This window comes from Artibeus jamaicensis, unplaced genomic scaffold (genome assembly GCF_021234435.1).
Source record: "Artibeus jamaicensis isolate MK-2021 breed Jamaican fruit bat unplaced genomic scaffold, CSHL_Jam_final scaffold_1689, whole genome shotgun sequence".
In the NCBI taxonomy this organism is placed as follows: domain Eukaryota; kingdom Metazoa; phylum Chordata; class Mammalia; order Chiroptera; family Phyllostomidae; genus Artibeus; species Artibeus jamaicensis.
In genome coordinates this window covers 8,950,715-8,973,264 of record NW_026522029.1, presented here as the reverse complement: position 1 = coordinate 8,973,264, position 22,550 = coordinate 8,950,715, and the positions used below count along the sequence as shown (strand labels likewise).

The window sequence follows — 22,550 nt, the reverse complement described above, 5'->3', positions numbered from 1 at the left end:
AAACATACTTTCGAAATTGAAAATGATAGAAGAGTCCAGGAGGGTTCAGGAAAACGCTACATTTCACAGCACGGTCATAGTTTACACTTTGATAAGTCTGTCTAAAACCTTACAATGACAGAAATAGATGTTTCTTGAAAACCGCACCTTCTCGATTCTTCAACTGATATTGGACTCTATCAAGTTACAAAATAAATTGTTATCTTATTTTGGACATGTTTTTAGCTCTGTGACGTCTCAGAAACGGATTGCCTTAGTCGTCCTTATTATTTTTTCATAAAATCCAATTTGATTAAGTTGCTCTGAGGTTAGGCTTCATGAATGTTTTAATGCATTTTTAAGAAATAATCAGGGTTTGAATTTTTCTGATTTCTCAGTAGAACAAAAACAGAGATGACTAATAATTCTGCGGCTACGGTTTAAGAAATTTAATATACAAGACGTACAAAGCACAGGAGACTCAAAATGGTATTTCACATACAGGCAGTGGTTTTTTTTTTAAAGAACATTCCACAAGCATCAGCAGAGTTGACCGACTAACACGGTGAGACGTTTCTTTGGAGCGGAACTAATGGGTCTCCTGGTACCGCTATCAAATTAAATTTATAAGACTCTCCGCCCTCGTTAGAAGACTAACCATGGAAACCATAAGCTTTGGGGTTATACCAAGAGTCACTTCAAAATAAATGTAGGCTTATGATAATGTACAGTAGCAGAAAGCCAAACGAAACATGACATAGTTCTCTTCAGCGTATGGTCATGAGGCCAAAGATCCCACAGAATGAATTCTGCAAAATTCAGGCATATCACCCTATTGAGATTTTAATAAGCGACTATTACTAACGACAAAGGACTTGGCTGAAGGGATCTTTTCATTTGTTTTGCCTTAGTTTTTTTTTTAATTTTTAAATTTGTTGGGAGCCGGTTCTGTTTCAAGGACACGGAATGCAACTTCGTGAAAGATCCAGACCCATCTTTGCCAAAAGGGAAGCAAGACTCCGGCTGTTCTACTGTTTCCCACTTAGCTCTACCAATAACTGAACATCGTAACGGGGGTCAGGCCCCAGACACAGAGAACCTGGTGTGTAGATGATGCTTCGTTAACATTCTGTTGAATGAATACATGAACGCATGAACAAAGAGGTGTAACTCACACACCTGCAGGAGAAGGTGATACTTTAAGACACGTTGCATCGGGACCACGAGCAAATCTCGAAGAGTGAATTTCCCATTATTGGCTCGCTTGGAACATTCCTAGTGAAATGATTTTTAAGGAAAACATTTGTTAAAGACTTTGTTGCTTTATCAAAGGTAGTCAGTCATATAACAGCCAGGAAAAGACATGAAGGGCATGAACAAAACAATTATTGTGTGATAAAAATGTCTTCTTTTCCTTCTTCACAAGCCTTCTGTCTAAAAATTGAAAGTGCCTTCAATTAAAACCCCCCAAAACAAACCAACCTTGGAGCATTTCGGCTCTAACCATGATCGGTGAGTAGAACCAGGGTCTCCTCCACGCCACTGACAGCGCTGCCTTCCATGAACCTCACCCCAACTTGACCCCCACGATCTGCCCATGCCCTCCCCACCACCACGCCTCGGTTCTTTCCCTGCGCTCCCAACAGCCACACGCTCTGTCCAGTTTCCATCCAAGTTCACCACCCTCTTCAAGAACCACGCTTCTAGGCCTTTGGTAATAATTCCAATCACAATGGTGCTCTCTCTCTGCATGTGCCTTGTGGGTCTTTCAATCACTGTGGTCCACAGTACCTTCTCCAATGCATCTCCCATACCTCCAAGAGTCTAGAATCTGCTTTGTACGTATTTGCTGAGCCAAATGGAATGGAATGATCGATGCCAGAAACACATTCAAGTAGAAACCTAACACCTGATTCAACGTTTTAAAAGCCTCAGGGTTTTTTGTTTTATTTCGTTTTAATCTCACACTCTTCTTTTTTAAAAGTTTATCTTAAACTAGCATTGACTTGTTTGTTCTTTGGATATTAATCACGACCTTGAGGAAAACGGTTTAAAGTATCAAAGCCTGAATTTAACTCCAGGTTGGCAACTCTTGGACACTTAACCTTAAACGAACTGCTTTTCTGATTTTACTGCTTCTCACACATCTATAGTATAGTTCAAAAAAAAACCAGCCTTTATAAAAAGATTATTATTAGCAGGCAATTTAATGAACCCAAAATCCTCAGGCAATTGCTATCCCAGACCAAGGAATTTGGAAGGAGCTCAGGGAAGGAGTTATGCTCTCAGAAATACTCCTCAGCTCTTGACCTTGTGTCCCTTTGCCCACACTGAGTTTTCCTGGAACATAAAAATATATATTATCAGAGGCAACCAAGCAAACCCCACTAGCCCTAATGACCAGGGTGAATTCATGAGGGCTTCATGACAGCTGTTAAACAAGAAGAAATGTTAGCTCATGAATCGTCAACTGCAGCGGGTCACAGGAAAGAAAACTATTTTAACTGAGTCGTTGCTTCTACAGATTATAGAGCATTCTGGCTCCTGGGCCTCAGAGAGGAGGTTAAACTGTTAATTCTACTGGAATGAATAGGCCTCACCTCCCTGTTGCATTTCAAGCCCCTTAAAGTTGAGTTCGTCTCTTACACTTCCTGTATTATGGCATCTTAACACAGCGTTAGGAACAGAAAGTTCTCTTAAAATTCACTTTGCTATGTGACGGAAGTCCATTTAAAAACTGTTGAGGGAGAGATTAGTTCCTTTTAGTCCCCAGTTACGGGCTCAGAAAGTAAAGAAACTCGACATGGCTGGTGTCTTCCTACAACCAGGGGCCTGAGACTGAGGCGTAAAATGCTTACCAGCATTGAAAGTAAGCAAAGAGAAGAAATGGTTCTTCCCACATGCCCAGTCACATGCTTAGCCCAAACTCCAATTCTAACTGAGAAGACTCAATAAATTAGGGACAAGCCAGCTTGCCGGGGGAGATAAAGAGACTCTATCACCCTTAACCCCATGTTCTCTTGGTTCCAAGGTAGAGAAGAAAAAGACAAAAATACGAGAGCAAAATCACCACAAAAGAGAGGATGTAAGGGACGAGAGAGACCAAGAATCAGGCAGCTTTGCCTCCACAAGCCAGGACCTGCAGGGGCAGCTGCAGCCGAGAGCATCTTGTCGAGGTGCCGTGGTGGGTATCTGGTTAAACACTTCCTACCCAGGCCCGTGGTCACTGGCAGGAGTAGGGCAGCCAGCCAGCCAGTGGCACTTGGCCCTGAGCCTTGCAAACGCAGCCTGACTCCTCCCCTTCCCTGAGAGCGGCAGTGACTGCAGAGGCTGGGTACCTAGAGTCTCAGAAGAGCATCACTGGCCAGGACTTTGACCCTGACTCTGAAAGATGGGGCAGGAACGTTCAGATAACACAATTGAGAACACAATGGAGAGGTGATGGACAATTTGATCACTCCTGTCTTGGGTGAGAATTTGTATCTTTTTTTAAAAACTGCTTTAACAATAGTTTTATTAGAGACAAGGTGTGTAAGTTGTAAAGTTTTATCTTACCCTCGTATTTTAATTTAAGTCAAAAGGGCTTCTAGCTCTGTGCTTATGAGGTGCCTTCCTCCAAAAAGGTGAGGCACCGTTGGCGCTGACAAGGTCGTCGGGGGGCTGTCCAGGGGTGACTCCGACCACCTCCGGACAGAAGGTCCTTATCAGCAGAGGACTGTGGGGGGGGAGAAAAATGCCCCATGATGGACAGAGTCCGCTCAGTTACTCAGTGGCCTGGTGCCGCGGGAACTTCCTCACCAGGAGCTCCACTTCGTGGGAGTTAGGAATTAGGAAACCCTACCAGATCCGCCAAAACAGTGCAGGGGCTGTGATGCGGAGGTCACCCGCCTCTTCACCCCCCTGTTCACACCCGGCCTCCCCATTACAATGAACAAAAAACAGCAAAGAGGATTTAGCCAACAATCCCACGCAGGGCCATTGAAGAGCTGGCTCCATAGCCCTACCTGAAACTTCACAAAATCCAAACATACAGATAATATATTCGAGGCGACAATTCATCTAACACATAAACAACCATTCTTCAAAAGTTCTTTAAAAGTGCAAAGTCTTTAAGGTGGACGGACAGAAAAGACCTGACAAGCTCCCAGACTTTCTTTCCACTGTTACCACGGGCTCCGTTTTCAATGGCCTGCAAGCCATTTCTCTAACCGCCCCGTCTCTCCTGGGCGAGGCGTACCGATGCTTCCAGAATGCTCTCCTTGGAATCTCACCTGCGAGGACGCACCCCTCTCCTCAGGGACCTGACTCCACGCCCCTTCAGAGAAACCCCCCACCCTCCGCCTCCCCAAAGCCTCACTCACGAGGCCTGTCCACTGGGGCCTGTCACTCTCCACCTTCTCTCCTTGTACCTGCGTCTGTCTCGTCTTCCTCCTCCCGGGCACTGTCCATGCCCTTCCTGTGCTCCCGCCCTGAAGGTCTGACACTTCTAATGAGCCCTTTAAACCTACATATGCATGATCTTGCACGCACCCTGCTTGTCCGGTACCTCTGACGTCCCGGGGAGCGAATGACTGACAGTGTCTCCGAACCCCGCCCTCTCGGCCCTGACAGAAGGGGACTAACTGTATCTGTCCCACAGGGCTGAGGACCTAACAAGACGATGCCAGGGAACACGGAGCCACAGTCTCAGGTTTTCCTACTGCTGTTATCGGTGTTGTGTTACTATCTCACAGAGCCATCCGTACGGCATTGTATGACATGGCCATGAAATTGTACGTAGGATGCACAGGGAGATGGACTGCTGCGCCGATCATGAAAGGGAGCGCGCTGCTCTCTCATGAATAAGCACACACACACACACACACACGCACACACACGCACACACACACACGAACAGCAGGCACCTCCAGTTTCAGCTTCACGTCTTCCTTCGTCTTCGCGATGTTGTCCAGACTCGAGATGGCCGACTCCACTGCGCTGCAGTACTGCCCGTAAATAACCAGCCTGGGAGGGAAGGGCACAGAGGGAGGCGGGGGTGGGACATGGAAGGGCAGGGAGGCCACCGTGAGTCTCTCTGGAACCACGTGTCTGCGCCCCCTCCCGCCTACATCGCCCTGGGCAGGTACCATCGTCCCCCCTCTCAGCTTTGTCACTTCTTCTCAACACATGATGCCCCCCACACAGCCACAGACTGAGGGTCACTTCTGTGTACTGTCTGAAAGAGGGCTACTTCTATTTCTACATTTGAATGCGATTCATCTCACGTACATTTTTATAGCAGGTGTGTTTTAAAACCTGGTTTAATGGCTGTCGATATTGAGTGCAAATATATATCACAGAACAAAATGTACAATTTCTGCGTAAGTTCCTGTGTACAGAAATTCACAATTTCTGTATAAATGTCTACTCACTACGTTTGACAGCTATAACTAATACAATATTGCATGTCAACGATAAAGCTCCCATCAGAGATCCACGTTTTACTGTTCACTCACATTCGGAAAGTGTCGTTTCATACTACAGTTTCATTTTTTACTCCATTCAATACTGAGCCCCCTGCTCCTTCCACATCCGAGAAGTGGGAGGAGAGGCCTGACCTGTCCTGGGTGCGAGGTGAGCCACACGGCGTGGATTCTGAGCCTGCTTCAGAACAGGTGTCTCGGAGGGATGCAGACACTTTGCAAAGAGACTGAGTAATTGGTCCCTTAAACTCTCCATTACAGAAAAAAAAGCTGCTACTAAGTTAATATTTATCTCATTGTTGATGCAAAGAAATTTATCAGCCACCTCTCAGTGCTTAGGAATAATAGGGCTTGGTTTAAACTTGTAAGCAAAATTTCTAATTCATATGAGTTGTTCAGAAGGGTTTTTTTTCAAGCTTACAACTGACTTTAGCTGTATTAAATCTAATACTCCACAACAGAGAGTGATAAAATATTAGAGCTGGAAAAAGTAACAGGTACCAGCTGAGCCACACCTTACATTCCCAGATGGAGGAAGCTCAGAGAGTTAATATGACTTCCTGGAACCTATAGGACTCAAGAGTGACTGGGCTGTGCCCTGACTGCTGTGGCTCAGTGGGTTGGGCATCATTTCTACAAAGCGAAAGGTTGTTGGTTCGACCCCTGGTCAGGACACATGTCTGGGTTGTGGGCCGGGAAACAAGCGATGTTTCTCACGTTGATATTTCTCTCCCTCCCTTCCCCCTTCTGTAAAAATAAATAAGTTTTTAAAGAGTTACAGGGCTATAAAAGGATCTACACCGACTTGGGGTACAAAAGTCTGGATCCTCTTTGCTTCTCCCTTTTTTCCCCCCTGATACACATCTAGAGCTCCAGCTGCCACGCGGAGGTCGACTGCCCCTTGTTCTCATCACTGCTCAGGTGGGGCCTCGGTGAACGACAGTGATACCGATCCATGAGCGATGTTAACAGTAACCCTCACTATGATGGCAAAGGGAGAGCCCAAAATGTAAAATTCAAAAGTTACCTTTCCTTGTAGTTAATGAAAATTTGATACAAATTCTGGTCGTTTTTATTTACAATGGAATCATTAATTTCTTGCATTAAGTTCCGATGAACTTTTACAAGTTCCTTAGAAAAGAAAACAAATGTTAAAGCCAGTTAGAAATGAGAAACCTGCCTCCCCCAACCCAGAATCCCCGCTGGTGCTAGACTCGAGGATATGCCCAATGCCCTCAGAACATAAACAAACCTGCTTCCCAACAGTAAAGATGGGAGGGAGGGAGGGGGGAGGGGACATGGGAGAGAAGGAGGGGGCAGGGGAGGGACGAGGGAGAGAGAGGGACAAGTCGTGTGTGGGGGAAACAGCAATTTGAGATCTGACTTGAAATGCCAATGTCCTTTGGGGGGAACAAATTATTTCACTAGTTATTAGAGGATAATTTATTCCTTGTAGAAAAATATGTACAGCTCACTCTCATTTTGTAATAACTTGACGTTTTTAAATACAATTACCCAAGTGCTTAATGTCTTATTGACAAGATAAGCAATGACCTACATCCTTGGGACGTGAAAATGCAGATCCGTGCTTTGGTCAGTTCGCGGTGTTCTGGTGCTCGGCTGACGACAATCAGCCTCAATTACTTGAAACCAGACAATTCGTGGCAGAAATAAGGAGCAAATAAATTGCACTAGGCAGTTTATCAGAATAACTCAGAAGTCAGGGTTGCACCTTTTTTCTGATAAGCAAGTAATTTTCGGCCTGACAGTAAATACATGTCACGGCCAAGAAAGGAGGACACTGGGATCAAGGGGCCAACACCCTGCTGTCTGTCCCCGTGCCCAGGGGCAATCAGGAGGGCAGACAGGGACCAGGAACGTGGGGCCTGCCACGCTACCGAGGAGCATGGACAGGCTGCAAGAACAACTCCCCAGTGGTCCGGCAGTGACAGTGGCCATGCTTAGGGCGTTCGAGAGCCTCCTCTTCCCAGGACCTACACTTTGTTTCACCCTAAACATTCACCGACGCCCTGACCTTCTTTTCCCTGCTACCTTACAAACTGACGAGATGTCTTCATTTGGCCAAAATCAAGGACAAGAACAATGGGTCACCACTACACTGACTGGTGCACGTCAACAGTGAACATAAAGGAATCAAGATAGAAGGGACCGCTAGCCCTAGATGAGTAGCTCAGTTGGTTAGAGTGTCATCCTGATAAGCCAAGGTTGCTGGTTTGATCTCTGGTCAGGGCACATACAAGAAGCAACCAGTGAACGCATCAATAAATGGAGCAGCAAATCAATGACTCTTTCTTTTTCTTTCTTTCTCTCTCTCAAATCAATAAATAAAACTTTTTAAATAGATACAAACAAGCCTATACATAAGGGCTTACATATTATCTATAAAAAGCTATACATTAAAACCAAAGCCAATGCTAGACTCAAGTCTAAGAACTTGAGTCTTGCCTAGCATGACCTCAGTTAGCATAGCATCTGGCTGGTTTCAATGCTTCGAAGTAAATATGCTTTTAGGATTATAAGATATTGGGAAGGTGCTCTGAAACTTGAAATGCTTATAAAACCTAAAATAAAAGTTCCTCACATATGACCAGTAAAATGAACTGTTGAATCCTAAGGAAGCAGGGCACTTCAGAGACAGGGGTGAAGGCTGGTACAACTGGAAGCAGAAAAGAGACCCCAGGACAGTGGAGGACAGAAGGACGCAGAGGAGGCAGGAGTCACGACAGTGCTCACAGGAGAAGTTGAGGGGCTGGAGGAGGGTAGCACAGGGAGCGGGGCAGAAGGGACTCTCCCAGGACAGACACCGGAGCCCCTGTTAAACTGAGATGCCTCGTCATGACAAATGCTTCAGGAAAATACATGAATCGTATCCACACGTCTTCCGCGGGTATTTTGAGTGACTTTTGGTTGAAGATTGGACCTACCCATTATTTCTCAAGAAAACAGCTAAAAGAACTCAGGAGGCAGAAAACAGAATCAAAATTCTTCAAGAATACAGGAGGATGCTAAAGGGATTTGGAGCCCAGTGAGAATTCTACAGAAATGCAGCAGTTTTAGCGAGCGGGGCTTTACTCACAGGAATGTTGATGAAGACAGAATCAAATTCTGCGGTCGTCAGAAACCGTTTCAGTGGGGCCATGAAATACTGCCAGCAAAGAGAGGAGGAAGAGTTAGCCACAATGCAGGCTCGTCAAGACAACATTCTACCAACAAACAATACATATTTATTGAAAGTCCGTTGTTTATCAGTATTTCAAATACCCAAGGAAAAGCAGACACTATATTTTCTCTATCTTAAATATTTTACACTTGAACAGAGATAGAAAGACACAAATAAATACAAGTTAATACATTTAAAGCATAACATACTTTGGATGGTGAGCACACAGTGGAATAGACACCTGGCGTGTTATAAAATTGTGCAACTAAAACTTAAATAATGTTATTACCCAATGTTACCCCAATAAATTTAACTTAAAAATAATAATAATAAATAGCATTAAATGTTTAGGTACTACATAGTTCCAAAAGAAAGATTAAAAAAAGAAAATACTACTGGCTAAATTAGCAAAAAATAGCAACACGTTGGAGAAATCTTCGAGAACAGGTTCAAAATATCCCTGAAATGTTTCGTGGAGGGTCTCCACCCCTGAGATCAATAATCTGCTTTTGCAGTTTATGGATCACGCCCCTCGTGCCTTGAGAATTGTGCTCCTGCTCGTCTCTCTCCCTTCATTACCACTCCCATCTTCTTCCTTGGCATCCTCTGTGTCTGCAGGGATGACCCTCCGAACAGCCTGGCCTGGGGTCCCTTGAACTGCAATAACCGTGTGCTCCGTCCACGCTCAGCTTCCTACTCTTGCGGTCGTATCTCAAGACCTTATCTCATCAACAACTGCAAAAGCTCCACGGCATTAATTTCCAGTTACTACCTATCTTTGTCACTTATTCCTTCAAGGAATTCTCCAACCCCATTGGGTCTACCGATCCCTGACTATCCCGTCTCTCTCATGCCCTCACTTCCCTCCTCATCCAACTGACATTCCATGAACCTTTATCCAAATCGGTTCCCTGCACATCCCTTACCCTTGCTTCTTCTGCTGTACTTTCCTAGAAAAAGAAAAAGCCTGCTTAAATATGATCTTGTCATAGAAACCTCCCATTACCACCTGACATAAAATAATACCAGTCCTCCCCCCTCACTCGCTGCCCCTTCCTCTGCCTTATTCTCTCCAGAGAATTTATCACCACCTGACATATTTATTTGCTTAAATGATAAACCCTTTATGACAGAGAACCAGAGTCCTATGGTGTTCACTGCTATCTTCTCAATCCCTAGGTTAGTGCCATTTAGATACTAAAATCAATAAGTAAATAATTGTGGGATGATTAAACCTGCTTTGAGATCTATGAATCCAAAGCTCTATGGAAAATCAGAAGACACTCAGCAGAAACGCTGAGCTTCATACATTAACATAAGGCAGTTCTGGAGCGTCAAGAATGATACCTAGTCATCAATACTTACTTTTTCTATGGACTCCAATGTTTCTGTGTATTTTTCTTCTGTCTGCTTAATTTCTGTTAGGCAGCAACTCCGTATGTCATTTTCTAGAGATTTCTGCAATTCGAATGATCACATTATAATTATTTAATCAAATTCATGTGTTAATCTCTCTGGTAGTAACTGGAAAGAGATCAAAATTATTGCTGACTTTCCTAAGGTTTCTATTTCTAATAAAACACATACCCAACCCCCTTTTCTCTCTGGCAGAAAGGGGGGTGGGGGTAGATGGAGGTGGGCAAGGCGGGGGGAGATGCAGATGGAAGGAGACCTTGCTCGGGGTGATGGGCACACCTTGCCGTGTGCAGATGATATGTTATTGAGTTGTACACTTGAAACCTGTACGGTTTTGCGAACCAACATCACCAATAAAATAAATAACAATGCTTGTATGGTAAAAGAAAAAGATAACCAAAAGGCCAGTGTAGTTATAACGATATACCCATGGCTCGTTACTGCATTTGGAGCCATAGAAATGTGCCATTTTTCTACAGGTGCAAACCACCGTGGGGAATGTCTGGTCTAATCCTGTCATTTTCCTGGTAAGGAAACCAAGAAACATAAATGCAGAGAATTGTGAGATTGTACTGCTTTGAGAGAACATCTTTCTTCGGAAGCAGATAAATTCTTTAAATTTGATGCAGCATCAAATACACATATCATGAGCCAAGGCAAGAAAGGAAACGTTCTCCCAGTAGAAGTTACATAAATAATCATAGTGAGTCTTCCAAATAATCGCATCCCCGATAAAATACCCAAAGTAACTTAGACAGCAAGGCAAGTGAGAGTCCTACGGGCTGCTGCGCCTCCTCCGCCTTCATCAAGTCCTCGTAGACCTCGCCGCCCTCATCCTCCCCGTACACGCAGTCGTAGAAACCTTCTTCGTCCTCCACGTGGGTTTCGCTGCAACACAGGGCACAACGCAAGGGTCATTGTCTACCAGGAAATGCAGTAGCTGGAAGCAGCCTACTGGGTCCTGGCAGGAAACCCAGAGAGAAGATAAAGTGGAACCGGTGGCAAGAGTCACGGGCTTCCCTCACAGCTCCGTCCCCCCTACCGGGAACTGTAACAGGACCCCCTGATGACGGCAGTGACATTAGTGCCCATTGCAGGTTTACCGCACACAGCACGGCCGTGGGTCACTGCAAACATCCCCGTTTGGGTGCCCCCGGGCCCGGAGTCAACTGTGTTGTCAGGTAGATGTTAGGAAGGGATAAAGACTCGAGGAGAACAGAAAGGCACCGGGCGTGCCCAAGCCCACACAGCTGGTCCTCGGCAGGCCCGGGATTTAAACCAGAGACCGCCTTACACTCTGAATGCTTTGCTCAGTCTACCGAAGGGGACGATATGGACAAGACGGCGGCGGGTGGAGTTCCAGGGGCTCTGATGCGTTACAAATAGTCCTTTTAAAGCATCGGGTTCTGCTGGGTTGTCACGCCAACACCTCACAGGCACACTCCCAACCCCGTCCAGAGGCAGCCACGGGTCCCGCCGGAGCCACACTCTGCTTTCACCTGTTTCGTTTGTAGTTCGTTGGCAGGGATGGTCCCAAGGCTGCAGCTTTGAAAGCCATTTTAAATCTGCTCTGGTCTCTCGGAAGGTGAAAATAATCCCTGTTTTTAAAGCTTACACAGTGCCTGGCTGACACGTCTTCCCTAAGCCCTTCGTGTGAGACCGTGAACCCACTGGGTCAAAGCAGGACACGCCGCCCGGCCAGGGTGGCACAGCTGGTCGGAGCATCGTCCCACACACCAAAGGGCTGTGGGTTCGATCCCCGATTGGGGCGCATACGGGAGGCAAATGGTTGATGTTTCTCTCTCACACTGATCTCTCTCCCCCCGCCCCCTCCCTCCTTTGCTCTGTCTCTAAAAGCAAGAAAGAAATGTCCTTGGGTGAAGATAAAAAAAAAGGAGGAAATGCTGGTCCCACCCACTGCATGGTCTTCTTCATTTTCTCCTTCCAGCTTCCATTAACTAATAACGCCAAGGAATCGAGAGTAATAAATTCGCATGTTTTAGAAGTCTTTACGTCCCTCTAACAAAGACATGCACTCCGTCCAGGCCGCCAGCCCTCAGCCCCTGTCTCGGGCCAGTGCAGACGGGACATTGTAAACTGACAGGTACAAAAATAAACACTGTAACTGTAAGTGTCCCGTGCACCTGGGAGCACTTTTCCAAGCAGGTGCAATCAACAAGTTGTCTGAGTTTCTCAGGAAGGACGATCTGGAGATGCTGGACAGTTGTGAACTGTCGAGCACCGGGAGAAAGGAAGGGTGTTAACAGGAGCAATCTGGTGGGGACAGAAGTTCAGGGACCTCTGTGCGGAGGTAAACGCTCTCCAGGGTTACCTGTCCACCTGGCCACCCATCCCCCTCCCGACAGACATTACTCAGAACCTACTGTGCGCCTGACTCTGCAGTGCTGAGCACACCCAGGTCAAGAAGGTTCAAGGACACTACCATGGTCTCGTGTGGAGAACGCCCCCCCACACACAGTTCTGTACAGGGGACAGAGGGGCTGGGTGCAGCCGTGGGGGCCCGGGGCAGGGGGAGAACAGCCCTGGTCAGGGCGGCCAGGGAAGGCGCCCAGAAGACTCTACATCTGCACGTGGTTATCAACATGTCCAACAGGTATTTGCAGAATAAACACTAGGTTCCAGGAGCTATGGCTGCAGGGGAGGCAGACATCGTATCTGCCCTCCGAGGGGACCGGTTGAAGGAGGAGGTGAAGGCTGCTTCAGAGAAAGGACACCGGTGGGTGCGGAGGCAGAGAGGGGTGCAGAGCCTGGCTAGTGAGCAGGGGTGTCCCCTATGGTGTGACCGGGCAAGGGAGGGGTGCCCGGATGGAAGAGTTGGAAGCACAAAGAGCAGGGAACCTGCACGTGGGAATCGGCAGGGGGTTACAGGAGAGAATCTGCAGGGGCAAGGACACAGCAGGGGGGTCAGTGAGCCAAGAAATGAAAGACTCGGGGGGAGAGAGAATGGGAGCCCCGACCAGACGAGGACACAGAAACAGCCCCAGGAGGCAGTGTCACCGAGTCAGCCAGGCTTGGTGACCCACCCAAACCAGGCAGAGAGGAGAGACGAGGGCAGGCCGCCTCTCAGCTTCCTGCTTTGGAAAACTGGGGAGACGGGAGTCACATCGGCAGTTCCAGAATTTCTGCCCTGAAGGGTGTCGGCAGGCCCTCTCGCCAAAGGACGTTAAACGGTTGGAGCACTTTCTACAGCTCATCCAAGTGCAGGCAAGTCTGACCTTTCAGGAGGAGGCTGACTGAGATAAGAAATGATGAAGGAATTTCAAAGGGGATCCTGTTGGAGGAAGAGGGGCTGTGAAATCCATTTCTCCTGGATTTCTAATCTCTCCCCTCCTGCCTGTGACCCTGTAAATACCCCTTTCTCCCCTCTGCCTGCCCCCGCACCCGGCCACAAGAAATCTCATCTCGCTGAAGTCCTGCTTTTGACTATTTCCCATGAGAGCAGAGAAACATTATGAATGAATTCTCACAGATTTTTCTCTAAGAATTGTAGGAGTCACACATACACAGAGGCGGTGCTGGAACAGCCTGGGATTCCTTATTCCATCCCATACGAAAGCTGCTTCTGTGGCCAATAGTTTGGTCAATAATCTGTGATCTGTGTAAAATAAAGCCGCGGGGAAGGAGGGCTGAGCTGCGATACTTCACGTGGTCAGTGAATCCACGTCTGTCTTCCCGTGTCCGGGCCACCTGTACGTGGGCGTGGCCGGCCCTGATCACCAGCCAGGAGATGAGAGAACGCCACCAACGCAGCCACGAGCCCCGCGTCTGCCCTGCTTCTGCTCCCCTCTACGCAAGGCCACAGGGATTCCCTCCGCAGCGAGGGGCAGGCCCAAGTTGGTTCCCAGGGCTTCCCTTCGGGCGATTCACCCCCAGAAGTTAGAGTTAAGTACATGAGCCCACAGAGGTCACAATAAAGCTGCCACTGAAAACCAGGCCGTCAGAGCCAACTCAGAAGCAAGCATTTGCATGACAAACACCGCGACTGGACTGCAAGACCATCAGATGGGCAGCCAAAGTGGACCACGCCACTCAGCACGAGCTGGTATCTCAGAGCAGCCACTTCAGGAGCCCACATCTCCTCCAGGCTTAGCTAGGGATGCATCCTCACCAGACTCGTCCACAGAACAAGATGCGGGAAGACTGTAAACATCAGTGGGAAGTGACAGCTGGTGGGGTATGAGAAGGCACATCATCACAGCACTAGAAACGACACATTCCTCCCAATGCTTCAAAGGGTTTGATTCATGACCAGCAATCCTACAGTCACTTTAGGAAGGGGGTAGCCAGTTCAATGAGACAATCGGCAACTATCTGGCTTAAGATTAGTGAGTTCTTGGAGGTTTGAAGAAGAGAGAAGAAGCTATTCTCAGCACACCTTCAACATATATGACTCCAAGGCCACCCAAAAGCCACCTGCCAGGGCCCCGGTGGCTCCGTCAGCCACTGCTCCCCTGCCTTCCCATGGACAGTCCTCAGAGAGGTGGGCGGGGCTTCTGGGAGTCAGGACACCGTGAGTAAGAGCCTCCAGTCTGGAATGAGAACGGTCTGGTTCAAGTGCAAAGACTACCATGTACTAGTGATGTGACCTTCGGCAAGTTACTTAGCTTTTCCAGATTCAGTGTGTAAAGGGTGGTGGTACTAGTAACAACTCCATCATGCAAATCACACGAGATCGTGCACGGGTGGGTCATGGTTAGCAAGAAACAGGCACTTAGCTCCGTGGACTGCAAGGCTCTGACCGGAAGCATGAGGCCTGACCAACAGGAGACCCTTAAGGCAGCTTTGACTTATTTGTTCCAAAAACAAATATTTGTCTCGGACCTACTACACCCAGATTCTGGAGTTCTAGGAAGGCAGCCAAGAACAAGGTCAAGTCCCCAACCTCACCAAGCTGTTCCAGTGGGGAGACAGAGGACCAGTGAAGCCAACAGAGCCTGTGTCAGGCAGCGGTGAGTGCCGTGAAAACACAGAGCCAGGGGTGCGTGGCGGCCGTTTCAGACGGGGGAGCCAGGAAGGCCTCGCTGGAGAGGGACAGCTGAGCACAGACTTGGATGGCGAGGGGCCAGCCATACGGGCAGTAGGGACAGAGAAGGTCCTGCACCAAGACAGCTCAGTGTGCTGGTGTGTAGGGTGGACAACGGGTGAACCTGCACGACATCTGCACCCCCCCATTGGAGCCTCGTCCCCTCTAGGTCGCAGGTCTCACAGATGCTCCCGGTCTCTGCCCTCAGATCCTTAGGGAGTGAGCAGTGGGTTCTACGTTTCTCATCTGCACGAGTCACTCCATCAGCAGGAGACAATGGGCTGCCAGGTCCTTCGGCCTCTCCCGACTATTAAATAAATAATAAAGCCCAAACGGGGTCTCTGTTCAGACCAGTGCCGTCTAATGAAGCGTCCCCGAATAACTCGAGCACACACTGGTCTTGCCCGTCCCTGAACCCACGAAGTGTGCACCACCGGTCCTCCGGCCCCAGGAGCTGAGTCCACTCTTGTTGCACTGTTCCTCAGCTGTCTAATCACGCTTCTCTCTACGACCCCTCCACGCCTTTGAGAGACTCAGAACCTCACATCACGGCAGGGTGTCGCCCTCCGTGGGCCACAGGACGGCAACCAAACGCCAAGGGGAGTGCGTTTTCTTGTCCTGCTTTCCATCACGAGTCTGAGGTTGACTCTTATGTACCTTAATCATGAAGCCTCCCCCCGCCCCCACGGGGCTGTTTTAACACCCACAGTTGCCATCCACAGAGGATGCAAAAATGATGCCGGAAACGCCCAACGTACTCGATTAAGTCAGGCAGGGCTTTGTAGACGTCCTCATCACTGACGATTTCCTCCGTCGGGAACGGCCTACGGGGGGGAGAGAAACAGGGTGAAAAGCAACTTCTGGGAGGGGCATTCACCTCTCATGAAAGGTGTCATCCTGTCTGCCACCAGCACGGTCAGGCCGGTTGCCATGTCTGACGCCGTGCCTGTCCCCCAGGGAGGCCATGGCACCTGAGGCCTATGTCACCGGCAGCATTTCTGCTGGTCGGTGCAGCCCTCTGAGCGCCCGTGGGCCTACTGTGTGCTGGGCTGATGCCCACCAGCCACAGCCCTGCAGCTCCCCCCTCACAGCTCAGGCCTCCCTGGGACACCAGCTCCTTTCACTACGGATTCTGCTCCGATGGGCGAGTGAGTGGTCGGTAATCACCCTTGGGAAATACTTGGGTAACAACCTGACAGTGAAAGCGATTAGGGATGAAAATGCCATAAATATATGATTACTGAAATATATATGATTACTGACATATATGTGATTACTGACTCTGATATACTGTCTTCACTTAGACTTTCAGGTGTTTAAGTTACATATTTTTCCATTTTTCAATTATTGGATACATGAGTCAGTGGGACCTCAGGGAGAGTAGGGGGTTTTCTCTGTCCCCTGGTCAAAAAAAATCACTTTAACTGATCCCTGCTTCTAGCCACAGGCTGCCCAGTTTGCCTCAGGCTCCTCTGATATTTTTTAAGACATTCACATAATGGTGTAAATTATATTTAAAAAATCCCAGTAATTAGACTACGGTGCCAAAGTTTTACTCTTTTTTACATATAGTCAGCATGTCATATTTCATAACAAGAAGATCCATCAAAATAACAAATAAGCACTAGGTAATTATGAAATAATTATATTTAATATGAAAAGATTTTTTTACCTTACTTTATGGATTAACACTTAAGGCATTTGAGATACCTACATTTTTTTCCAAGTAACTTAAAACGTGTCAGAAATGCCAAAGTTTCCAAAGCGTTTTAAAAACAAATGTAGACTCTTATACCAATACAAGTCCACTGTAACAAATTTTGAAAATGTAGATAAGAATCATTAAAAAGGAAAAAATTCTTCTGATGTATATCCTTTCAGAATCCAAAAGACATAAATACACAAAATTAGAGTCGTGCTAGTTCAGAATGTGCTGTTTACATGTAACAACCCAACATATGTGCTAACACAGAAAGGAAGCGTGTACGGAAGAGCAAGTTACAAGGTGCTGAACCCTTATCCCGCCTACGGACGACTTCTGCAGGAAGCTGCTGAGTCCGGAGCCCATTTCCGAGAAAGCATCTGCAGGGCGTCCTCCCTGAGGTCGCTGTGCTTGTACCCAGGCCCTGGGCCGCCCAGCCCAGCTGATCGGCCCTGTGAGACGTGCGTGGGCCCTCCCCCCGCAGAACCTGAATGTGCGCTGTGCACGGAAAAATGGAAGCGGCCGAGGAAGAGGCTCAGGGCACAGCCCCTCGTGCCTGGACACGGAAGAATGGAGCTCCGGGGAAATGAGGTGAAAAACAGAATCCACTCCATTTCCACGCAGGCTGGCTGGGTGGCGACTGAGATTGTTTGTCTTCATTTCTAATGTTGTCGGTAATATCACTGGTATCTGCTCTAACCTAAGTAGGTAGTACTGTAAACAGAAAAGGCCCCACGCGACGCACACATCAGTACCTTCCCGTGCTTTCTGACTGCATAATACCCGGAGACAGTGTGAGTCATCGAACTGATTCACTTCCAAGTTCTTCACCGAGTACCAAACAGTCAGTGCACATCCTTGTACACGTCATTCTACATCTGCCTGCCTATTTCTTAACCTCCTAAAAGCTGTGAGTTATTGTTACAGTCTACAGGAAATAAATGTATTACAATATCTTTTTAAATACTTACTTTAGCATGTATGTTTGTCCTGATGGATCACATGGATAGAAATGTTGGAGGAAGGTTTTTTTTAAAAAGCAAGAGCCATATCAATGACAGTCACCAGTAAAATGAGAACAATGTGTAGCCCACGTGTCTCATCCAACTCTGCGAGGAAGTCTGTACCAGCTCAGTGAGTCTCAAATGTGCATGGGGCACTTACATGACTCTCGACGCTCATATACCGGGCCGTCTGCATGAATGAGATGCAGTCCTCATACGCAACGTGCTTTGCCAAAAGTAACTGTTCAACAAGCAACCGTTACATTGAACATGAACCACTGAGAAACAAGCTTACCTGATCCCTGTGGCCAACGCTATCGGTGTTCGAGAAAGTCGAGATAATGTTTCTATCACCTGCGAAAAGAAGGAAGTGTTCATTGAATGTGTATTTCAGAAAAGATAAGCTTTTCCCTCAAAACAGTAGTTTTACAACCTAATATTATCAACGGCAGCAGAAACATAACTTTGCAGGTGCCGATGGGGTGCAGAATGGGGAGAGCTGTGCCTGGACCGTGTAAACACCTGGGCTATAGCCTGGTGCCTTTGCTTAACTTTCTGACTTTGAGGTTACTGGCCCATCTGGTTGGCATTTGCCCCATCAGTAAAACAAGGAGTTGGACTGGGCAACCCTCAAGGCTTTGCATCTCTGCTTGCACAGAACCTCAGTGTTCCGATAAAGCTGGACTGTCCAGAACAGGAGCCACCCCCACAGGAGGCTGTTTACATTTAGGACTATTAAAATTTTAAAAACAGCCCTGGCTGGTGTAGCTCAGTGGACTGAGCATAGACCTGTGAGGAAAAGGGTCACCAGTTCAATTCCCAGTCAGGGCACAGGCCTGGGTTGCAGGCCAGGTCCCCAGTAGGGGACACACGAGAGGCAACCACACATTGATGTTTCTCTCCCTCTCTTTCTCCTTCCAGTCCCCTCTCTCTAAAAATAAATAAAAAATATTTTTTAAATTTTAAACAAAACTTCCTAGCTTCTACAAGTGCTCATACTTCAAGTGCTCAGTAGCCACACAGACATCCATCATCACAAAAAGCACCAGTGGACAGCAAAGTGATCTAGCCTAGGGGCTCTTGGGCCACATCGCATGGGTTCAAATCCTGCCCTTACCACCTATCAGCCAAATTACCTTGGACAAACTACTTCTCTGGGCTTCCGGGGTTTTTTTGGTTTTTTTTTTTCATCTGGATACAGCATACGGTAACAGATTATTAATAATCATTAGATTATCATAAGGATTAAGAAAATAACACATGGAAAATATTTCAATGGTGGCTATGCTTGAACATCTCCAACTCTATGAAAATTCCCTTATTCTCACTCTGAGTGTTTTCAGGAAAAAGAGTTTCTTAAATTCCCCTTGCTTATCCGTGCCTGTTTGAAAGGCTTCTTCAGAAGATGCACGCAGCCACGGTGGCAGCGTTAGTATCTAGCACTTGGACCTTCCTCCCCACTCATATCTACCAGCATCTCTTTGAAAGACTTGGTAAGAAGACCACGTGTACTTTTCACGTTACAAAAATAAACCAAAATGAAGAAGAGAGTACCTCACAATGAAGGGGAAATGATAATGCCCACCCAATGCTTCGCTGAATAAAAGTGAACTTATATTATCATAAAAATGGAATTAGTGTTACAGACAAATGAAATTTAATTGAAAGCCTTTATGCAATTTCTTCCTGGCTGAACCTGGTTCAACGTTAGATGTAAAAGCAAGAAAGAACCACCCAGGTAGAATGTGATACCAGTTAACTTCCCATAAAACAGAGCAACTTCAGGGGGTCCGTAGATTCAGAAGATTACAAATAAGCAAATAATAAGGGCATCAAAATAAACCGACTGAAGATTAAAATGATCATTTGCTAAAATCCCAACGTTGTGCATCACTGAGTGAAAAGTCTAGCTTCTGGAAGGTTCTGGGACAATCTGGGGAGCAACACTGAGCCTCCTGCATTACTATAGTGTTGGGTTTTACACGCGTCTCATGGGAATGCGGCACCGTGTTAAAGCTGGGAGTGGATTCTGCCTCTGACCCTGCTTGACACTCACCACTCAGTCCAAGAAAATAGTATTGCCATGTATTTTACTACTGCCGTTATTTACTTTAACAGAACGTATTTCATTCCTTGGGGAGATTTTCCGTAACAATGATCAGCTCCTACAAGACAAAAATGCCTCTCCGGTTCCTTTTGCCACCAAAAACCAGCGCTATTCACAACCTGCCCCCGCCCAAGTGCCACGGCAAAAGGCTATAGTTTGGTTTCTTCCATATATTCATCCACCAGATGGAGCCAGACAATAGGGCTAATATTACTTCCCTCCTTCAACAAGAGAGTTTATAAAGTACAAACGTTTCTGAAAATCTAGAAGCTGAAACTGGCTCTCGTTATTTCTTTAAAGGGAGTATTCATCGCCTTCTACCCCTTATAAGAAGAATGAAGACACGAATTCAGAGCAGAGGAGGGTGGCGAGACAACACGCAGCATCTCCCGGAGCAGCTCCGAGGACGACCCTCGGTTCTCTGTCCGTCTGATGGCACATGGAGCCCACCCGTTCGCTCTGAGTTCAGCCAAAGCAAACGGGCTGTTTGGCCCATGTTGTGTTTTCAGAACGCCGTGTATTCCGTGTAGGTGGAGCCGTCCGGATTTGGGAGAGACCAGTACACAAATCGGTGCCGGGCCCTCCCGCCCCCTGAGCGGGGACCGACCCACCATCAGAAACACCCACTCAGGAATATTTACGGAAGAAAATGTCCCCAAAGACAGTAGGGAGGCTGTTTTCCCCGAAATGTATTCACTTCTAAATTTATCTCAAAATAAGATGGAATTATGGACACAACTCCCAGACAGGCGGGTAACTAGTCACAATATTTGCAAGGTTATAGGCCAACGACCAACAACTACCCACCCCACATCACAGGTCTTCTTTCTTTACCTATGTCCACCCCTCGTTGGGTCAGAACTGTGGCATCTGTTAAGACATGCCAAAGGTCCTGGCTGACATACATGAGAGTCAGTGTGGGAGGAAGGAGGGGAGGTGGGCAGGGTGGCTCTCAGCCTTGGAAAGGTGCACTGGCCCCGGACAGTGTGAGGGATCATGGGAAATGCTGGGGAAGGAAGACAGCGGGGCCAAAACTGCCGTTTTACAAGGTCACTCAGCAAAGCAAAGGACAGTCTTGGTAGGAGGACCTGGGGTATAGACCAGGCACCAGGACACACGCAAGAGGGTGTTGGCAATTGTCCGGGTGAGAAATAGGAAGTCGGAGCTGAGGTGACGGGCGTGGACAGAGGGAGACAGAGTGACAGGTGAGGAGCATTCAGAGCAGTTAAAGCAGTGGAGGTGGCCAGCTCCCTGCCGCCGCCCACCGGGGATCCTCCAGGATGCTCCCGGCAGGAAGCCCTCGGCCCCTCCGAGCCCCTCCCGAGGCTGACTGGGTGCATCCCGAACTCACCACGCCACCCTCTGCCCGTCTCCCACCTCCACTCTGGGGTGCATCCCGAACTCACCACGCCACCCTCTGCCCGTCTCCCACCTCCACTCTGGGCCCTCCGTGTCCCCAGAGGACTCTGCACATCACTCCGCCCCAGCCCCTGTCACCTTTCGTTTGCTGTTTAAAAAACTCCAAATGGGCTTGTGGTTCTTTTGACAAGATGGAGTAACACAGTAACACATAAGACTTGTCCCCATGAGACCCTCTCCCACCTTCCGCCTACAGGGGACCAGCACTGAGAATCGCGTGTGACCCTGGCAAAGCTTTTTTTTCCTTTTTCTTTACACTTATTATTTTAGCTACTGTGTTCCTGTTATACAGATTTTTCTACAACATGCTTGTTTTCATTTAACAATAGCTCACCGACAGTTGTGTGAACATGTACAGATGTGCTTTGTTCATTTTAATGTATAACATTTAATGTACACAACACGGTTCAGCCATCCTCTGACCAATGAGCTTTTTCAACGTTCCGCCCCTAGAACAGCGCTGTTAATCGCTGTCCTTGCCACAGAGCTTCTCCATCCTGTGCAGGTATTTCCACAGGTAAGGCACTCAGGTGGGATGATTAGATCAAGAGGTGTGACCACCGCCCTCCCAAGTCTGTGCCCCTGAAGAGTCTGCCAGAACATAACACGGCTTTCTGATGACCTGTTAGTCTGTCTGTCTTTCCCCATCCGACAAGGGAAGGGAAATCAAATGGCTTCTTCCCTGCTCTATCCCCTTCCCCCAGCTCAAAGCCAGGCTCACAACCACCACTAAACACAAAAATATTTGTTGCTCAAACAAATGAGGGACTAGGACTTACCCTGCAAAAATTGTTGTGAAGATTGGGAAATGCCGTGTAAAGATACGCGAAGGCCTTAGTCTGGCCCTGTGGGCACTGAATAGATCACTGAAGGAAGCCATCGTAAAAATTAAACAGGAAATGTGAGAAAGAGATGCCCATGTCTTCAAATCCAAAGATGACACAGGGGCAGACCCTGCCCCCGTGAAATGTTCTCACCCGGAGGAGGATTTCCATTCTGTTTGATCTCTGTTTTATTTTTTCCCTCCCCGAGAGTTTGAAAACCACGAAAGATGTCTTCTGAGACAAAGCGGTGACACTGCCCACGATGATCGAAGCTGCCCGTTTCGACCTCTCTCTTCGTGGGACCTTCTGGCCAAGTCTCACCCTCTGCCCACCCAGCACCTTAGTGCTGGGGGTGTGCTTTGTGGTCAACACCAGCCAGCCATGCAGAAGCTGTGTGTTGTCGCTGCTTTGA

General features: G+C 47.6%; 1 protein-coding gene across 2 annotated transcripts in view; it reads right to left on the bottom strand.

Moving 5' to 3' along the window:
- VAV3 (vav guanine nucleotide exchange factor 3) overlaps nucleotides 1–22,550 on the bottom strand; it is a 263,731-nt gene that overhangs the window by 132,810 nt on the left and 108,371 nt on the right. The window contains exons 3-10 of one of the 2 annotated variants that reach the window (XM_053655908.1): nucleotides 18,084–18,142; nucleotides 15,841–15,906; nucleotides 10,779–10,926; nucleotides 9,988–10,080; nucleotides 8,539–8,607; nucleotides 6,469–6,572; nucleotides 4,884–4,983; nucleotides 1,159–1,254 (exon numbers count right to left, since the gene is read on the bottom strand). In XM_053655908.1, the coding sequence (XP_053511883.1) occupies nucleotides 1,159–1,254; nucleotides 4,884–4,983; nucleotides 6,469–6,572; nucleotides 8,539–8,607; nucleotides 9,988–10,080; nucleotides 10,779–10,926; nucleotides 15,841–15,906; nucleotides 18,084–18,142 (735 nt within the window). The remainder of the gene's footprint in view (nucleotides 1–1,158; nucleotides 1,255–4,883; nucleotides 4,984–6,468; nucleotides 6,573–8,538; nucleotides 8,608–9,987; nucleotides 10,081–10,778; nucleotides 10,927–15,840; nucleotides 15,907–18,083; nucleotides 18,143–22,550) is intronic. The other variant, XM_037152417.2, reaches the window with a different exon arrangement.